Source organism: Otolemur garnettii, unplaced genomic scaffold, assembly GCF_000181295.1.
Source record: "Otolemur garnettii isolate 467f Iridium unplaced genomic scaffold, OtoGar3 scaffold00007, whole genome shotgun sequence".
Classification (NCBI taxonomy): Eukaryota; Metazoa; Chordata; class Mammalia; order Primates; family Galagidae; genus Otolemur; species Otolemur garnettii.
In genome coordinates, this window is record NW_003852402.1 from 19,707,005 (window position 1) to 19,714,043 (window position 7,039).

The following is a 7,039-nucleotide window of genomic DNA, read 5'->3' on the forward strand; positions in this document are numbered from 1 at the left end:
ACAAGTGAATCTTTCTAAAAGTAGAATATAAACGTCTTAACACAATAACTAAGAAAATGACATAAAGGCTATGTTAACCAGTTTAATGAAAATATTTCAAATTGTATATGAAAACACCACACTGTACCCCATAATTGCATTAATGTACACAGCTATCATTTCATAAAAAAAGAAAAGAAAGAAAGAAAAAATCCTTATGAAGTCATGCACTCAAAGGTTCGGTGTTATTTCACACCGTTAAGGTTAATACTATTATTGATGCTCAAATTATCCCATTCTTGTCTAGCAGGTTGCCTCTGATTCCTCAGCCTTGGTGGCACGTTAGACTCACTTGGGGAGCTTTAAAAAATACTGCTTGCTGGGTCTCCACTCTGGTTTTCAGTTAATTGGCCTGTTGAGTGGCCTAGTTATCAGGATTTAAAAAGTTTCCTCTGGTACATTGAATAATTGCTTTTCCATTCTTGTGTACTTTCCTAGGAAGAATGTGTTTCAACTCCTCTGAAGCCAGTAGACAATCTAACACACACCCACCTAGGAGAAAAACTTAATTCCACTGAAGTTGGAAGGAAGGGAAATGAGGGAGGAGGGGAATGGTGTGTACCATCTAAAGGACACAATGGGGGTGTATGGCATACTTTCTGGGTGCAGCACACAACTACAAGAGAGACTATACCTAACAATTTCAATTACTGTGACCTGGTTGTGTCTCAATAACCTGAAATTAAAAAAAAATTTCCTTTGATTTTAATATATAAAGTTGATAACCACCAGGTATTAGTTTTAGAATAGCAATTCCAAATTTTAACTGATGATATGATGGCCAGGAACAGTAAAAATTTTTTTTTCTTTGAAATTATTTCTTTTTTCCATAGGGTGTATTATCCCAGTAGGGATGTATGTTAAACTGTGTTTTAATGTCTGTGGAATATTTTTTCTGGGTGGTAATGTTGCAAGTTTGACCTACAGTTAGGTTCAATTTATTTCATTTTGCTTTCGATTTTGAGGAGTGTTTTTTCTAATTTAATGTTGTATAATTATGTAGAATATTTACATGGTTGCAAAGTCAAGTCTATAAATCAGACTATGTTTAGAGAAGTCTAAGTTAATATCCTGTCTCCTCTACCCTGTTTCCTTCTCCCCTAGGTTACTAGTTTTTGTTTGTTTTAATTTATCCTTCCATTTAAAAAATATAGTATACTATTCCATTTCTCAGGTAAATGGTAGCAAATTATACAAACTTTACTTCAGCTGGGTCCCCTCTTAGTAACATGCATCTTAATAATGCTTCTCTCTCTCTCTCTCTCTCTCTTCTTCCTTTCCTTTCCTTTCTTTCTGACAGAGTCTCATGCTGTTGCCCTCAGTAGAGTGCTGCGCTGTCATAGCTCACAGCAACCTCCAACTCTCAGGCTCAAGCGATCCTCTTGCCTCAGTTTTTCTATTTTTAGTAGAGATAGGGGGTCTCACCCTTGCTCAGGCTGGTTTCGAACTCGTGAGCTCAAGTAATCTACCTGCCTCAGCCTCCCAGAGAGCTAGGATTACAGGCTTAAGCCACCATGCCCAGCCAGTAATGCATCTTTCCAGGACCGGCAAAATAGTGTGTTTATCTGACTCTTGTCTAATGGGGGAGAAAGATGCCAAATACCCTTCCACCTCACTCATTCCAAACAACAACCTCAACTACCTTACAGTATCCAGCAATTTCTTAGCTTAGTCACAACATAAATGCTTTTCCACGCATTTAATTGAGCCAGTATTGGACCTGTATCTGGTGTCTGCAGGTAGCAACTCATCAAATAAAACTTCAAAATCCATTTGGTTTTTGTGATGTTTATGAGAGTTGGACCCAGTTTTAGGCAAGGGAGTATGGACGTAGGAGCCCAATAAATGATATAGCTTCTTTCCCTGAGAATGTGTGGGAAGTATTTTTATTGTGCGTCTTTCACAGCTATATTAACACATGCATTCTGTTTTCTCCACAGTCACGGGATTTGATCTATGGGGCGCGGTAGCGGCCACCGGGGTGGTCTGCACATTCTACTGCACGCTGGTACGTCAGCATGTACCCCTTTACACTCCACCTACTTGCTGTGCAAAACTGAAAACACCAGTTGTGTGCTGCGCACCTACTCCTGACCTCCCCGATCATAAAGGGATCTTTTTTTGTTTCATTTGAACCATCACAGTGGGAGCTCATCTTATCGCCTGATTCATCCTTACGGTTGCCAAGTTATTACAGTTCATATTATACCTCAGCTTAGAAACCTGTGATGCCTTCCCATTGTTATAGGCAGTGCTGACTAAGGCAGCCCCTAGGATGGCAGGCACTGAAGTTATCAGGCATGCTCCTCCTCGGCTGGGAGGCAAATCTTCTGGGATCTCTGGTATTCTAGATGTTAACCCTTTCTTTGCTGATCTTGTAGAAGAAGGGGGTCCTCAGGAAGGGGCTGCTTCAGCTCAGGTCATAAGGACCAGAAGGGGAAGTTTGTGGTAGTAGCTAGTATAAAACAATTTTAGTTTTTCAACAACTGGTACGACTATCTGGATACATGTTGATTAAATACCAGCCCTGCCCGGAGGATAAAATTCACAATAATGACTTGCAGTTGGACTCTAAATCTCTCCCCCAGCAATCTTCCCCACACCATACTCCACTTTGTTCCCAAATACATTACTGGGCATATTTAGCATTTCATGTAGTTTGATCCCTCCATGCGTTTGCCCATGCTGTTTTCTCTGCTACCAGGGCAAAGTAAACATCATCTTCGCCTCTGCTTATGTCTGAAGGCTGGCATAAGTATCTCCTTCTCCATGAAGGTTCCCCCACCCTTACCATCTGCCTGAGTGCACCTCTTGGCCAAAATCCATGTTTTCATTATTTTTGTTCACGGTGGCAGGTAAGCGCGTGGTTAATAATCTCTAATAGAACCATTAATCCTAATATCCCTTCCCCTCAAAGGGTGGTCTGAAAGCTGTTATCTGGACAGATGTTTTCCAAGTTGGGATCATGGTGGCTGGATTTGCGACTGTGATCATACGGGCTGCGGTGGTTCAAGGCGGAATCGACACTATTTTAAGTGACGCCTATGAAGGTGGAAGATTAAACTTCTGGAAGTAAGTTGCTATTTACCTTGAGGTTAAGAGAAAATATCTTTTGTTTTATCTGAAAAAATAATGTCTTTATTGAGCTAGGCAGTTTACATTCTAAAACGAACCATAAAAACCACCAGGACATGGTAGAGGAAACTGACAAGGAAACGTGTGAGAGTTTTTCACGCTTGTTAGTGGGTTGAAACAGACAAAGGGTACTTAGCTACCTCGTTCTTAGGATGATGCTACTTCCTGAGAAGGGACTTAGCACAAAAGAATATTTTTTTCCAAGATAGTAAAGTCCGGAATAGGTTAGAAGGGAGAAATAGTAAGAGAAGTGGAAAGATAAGAAAAGGAAGCCTCTTGGAAAGGGACAAACACCAAAAGACAGTGATTCCATTTTCATCAGCCGTGAGGGTTGATATTCTCCCTGACAGCATATAGCATATTAATGTAGTTTACTATGTTTGTGTGTTATCATCATATGTATACATATGTATATGCATATACATAATGTACATTATAGATTATTTCTAGAGAATTAACTAGAAAAGTTATTGCCTGAAGTCTCAAGTGATACTATAGCACACACTATAACTTATCTTAAATAGCTGTTCTGTTTTCCTAAAGAAAGAAAAATGGAGAGACTAGATATTTCATCCCAAACATATCACACAGTTTGAAAGAATATTTAAAACCCCCTTCACTTTGGGTCAGTAGTATTGTCCTTGCTCATCATATTCAGTACAGAAAGGGACTGGAGGGACTGGTGTTGTCTTCAGCCAGCTTATTTTCTTTTTAACCAGCCCTGCTTTGAGACAGACCATCTGAAGTCACTGGTGAAGGAGAAAGAAAAGCCATTTTGCACTTGTGATGGCTCTTTTTGAGTCTTATGAAAATAAGCATCAAAGTTGGAGAAGAGCTTTGTCAGAAATTGGACAGGGTCAATCTGTTAATTTGCAGGAAGGAACGGCACTGAATCACGTTCAGCTGCTTACCATAATTTATTTTTTTTTTATTTCAGAACATTAAGGAGGCACAAAGGTTTTTGTTTTGTGAATAGCTTTTAGAATGCTTAAGTCGGGATTATTAGTGTGCCCATCCCCTGAATCGTGTCCTTGTATCCGCCTCCTCCTCTCCCTTCTTACTTTCCAATGACTCATCTCTCTCCGTGCCCATGTGTGCCCATTGATTAGTTCCAAATTATTAGAGAGTACATGTGGTATTTGTTTTTCCATTCCTAGGATGCTGCACTTAGGATAATGATCTTCAGTTCCATCCAAATTGCTGCAAAAGACATCGATTATTTTTTATGGTTGAATAGTACTTCATGGTATATATGTAGTATACACCACATTTTGTTAACCTACTCAGTAATTGATGGGCACTTAGGTCAATAGCACATCTTTGTAATTGTAAATAGTGCTGCAATAAACATTCCAGTGCAGGTGTTTTTTGTTTGTTTGTTTGTTTGTTTGATAAGATCACTTCTTTTCCTTTGGGTAGATACCCAGTCGTAGGATTCCTAGGTCAAATGGTAAGTCTATATTTATTTCTTTGAGGAATGTCTGTAATAATTTATTTTCTCCTTTGACTTAATATTCTAATTCTAAGGGAAAGAGCCTCTAGTTGCCTACCTTGGATGATGGTTCATCCTTTGGCTAGAGCAGAGAAAAATATTTTAACTGATAGCCATTGACACTATTTCATGGTGGCTGGGTTGCTGTCACCAGAATAGGGGAAAAAGACCAGAAAGTAGAAATAGCCAATGACTACTCTTGATGACTCCCAAATCTTTTCCTTGTAGGCTAGGCTGAGGGGAGAGGGTGTGTAAACAATTATTTTTCTCCAAGATAACCGTTACTTTATATAAAAAACACACATTCTGCAGCTTTGAAGTGATAATATACATCAAGAAGAGATTCTAAAAAATAAAAGATCAGACATTTTTATGACCTTAGATTATAAGATTGAGAGCCATTAAGTAATAATAAGAAATCATATGATATTTCAGACTTTTTAAGAGTATCTCTTGTTATTCTGATATCTTTTGAGAATATAGCAGGCAAAATATCTGGTCTGGTTGAGATAGATGAAGAGGAGGATATTGTGCTGGTATTTTCTGTATGGAATATCTATTCCATATTGCCTAAAAGCACTGAATTGGGCGATTTAAGTCTTACCAGACTTCTCTAAGATGGCTCACTGAATCCTGGCTCTTCACTTCCATTAGCTAATATGGTAGCTGCTATCTCTATGGGAGATGGGGTCAACTCTCCTGAAACTCTTAGACTTTGTATTAAGTGTTAAGTTCTCACATTTCCATAGGAATTCCAGGATATGCACATCAAAACACTTTATTCAACTGATCTCAGAAACGGATTTGAAGGATTTTGAAATCTAGTTATTTCATAATTTTCAGGACGTGTTCATGAAAGTTAATTTTGCAGGAAGTTTTCAAGTTCACATGCTGTGTCAGAGATGAACAGAGTCATTCCTTCCAATAAAAATGGTTAAAGGATATTTCAAGAATGAAGCTGAAGCTTTCTTTGTAACAATATTTTGGGCTTTTGCACGTGTCATAAAGTGGTTTTAAACTGTTAGTGTTTAGCTAAGGCATGCAGCATTTTGAGAAAGAGTGATTATAATGACATATGGTAATTTTAGAAAATGAAAACCTTTAGATTGCATTATGGACAGACTCTTTGAACTTGAACATATATTAACACTATGACTACCTGTGCTGAAAGGGGAATTATATACACAAAATGTGTCCCTTTTGTGTTCATTTTACTACCGTGGTGCAGGTAGGAATGTATCCTCCCCATGTTGTGTGTTTCATGTTCTCTGATTATAGCATGTCAAATTTGTTTACACAACAGTTTCTCAAGACTATAGGAGAGCAATTTATGTCAATGTTCAGAATGATTGGACCATTCAGATTCTCCCAATTCCTATTAGAATTTCCAGATCTCTGAAAATAACAGTTTTTATGTCAATGAACTTAATTCAGAAATATTTCTACTTTTTATATTACTAAATATATTTGCATATGTTTATGTATGTGTATGTGTGTACATTTGCTTGCTTCCAAAAATAGTGTAGGAGCATTATTTTTAGTCTTTTGTCAACAGTTCAGATTTGTTTTCTATTTTTTTTTTTCATCTAGTTTCGATCCTAACCCTTTACAAAGACACACATTCTGGACCATTGTTATAGGAGGTACCTTCACGTGGACCAGCCTGTACGGTGTTAACCAATCTCAAGTGCAGAGATATATTTCCTGTAAAAGCAGATTCCAGGCAAAAATGTAAGTCACACACTATGGTGGACAGATCATTAATAACACTTTGGTTGTCTTTATGGAAATACCTCCGTAAGTCAAGTATAGCTCAAGTTCAAGCCTTTTGTATCAAGAAATTCCAAGAGAGGCTGGACATGGTAGCTCACACCTGTAATCTAGTACTCTGGGAGGCTGAGGCAGGTGGATTGCTTTGAGCTCAGGAGTTCAAGACCAGCCTGAGCAAGAGCAAGACTCCATCTCTAAAAATAGCCGGGTGTTGTGGTGGGTACTTGTAGTCCCAGCGATTCAGGAGACTAAGGCAAAAGAATCACTTGAGCTCAAGAGTTTGAGGTTTCTGTGAGCTCTGAGGCCACGGCATTCTACCCAGGGTGGCAGAGTGAGACTCTGTCTCAAAAAAAAAGAAGAGGGAGGCTTGGCGCCTGTGGCTCAAGCGGCTAAGGCACCAGCCACATACACCTAAGATGGCAGGTTCGAATCCAGCCCGGACCTGCCAAACAACAACGATGGCTGCAACCAAGAAATAGCCGGGCGTTGTGGTGGGCGCCTGTGGTCCTAGCTACTTGGGAGGCAGAGGCAGGAGACTCGCTTGAGCCCAGGAGTTGGAGGTTGCTGTGAGTGGTGAAGCCATGGCACTCTGCCCAGGGGGAC

General features: G+C 39.3%; 1 protein-coding gene across 1 annotated transcript in view; it reads left to right on the forward strand.

The window, feature by feature from the left end:
• Positions 1 to 7,039, forward strand: part of SLC5A8 (solute carrier family 5 member 8) — a 43,915-nt gene that overhangs the window by 12,401 nt on the left and 24,475 nt on the right. The window contains exons 4-6 of the mRNA XM_012801108.1: positions 1,980 to 2,047; positions 2,957 to 3,111; positions 6,257 to 6,397. Coding sequence (XP_012656562.1) covers positions 1,980 to 2,047; positions 2,957 to 3,111; positions 6,257 to 6,397 — 364 coding nt within the window. The remainder of the gene's footprint in view (positions 1 to 1,979; positions 2,048 to 2,956; positions 3,112 to 6,256; positions 6,398 to 7,039) is intronic.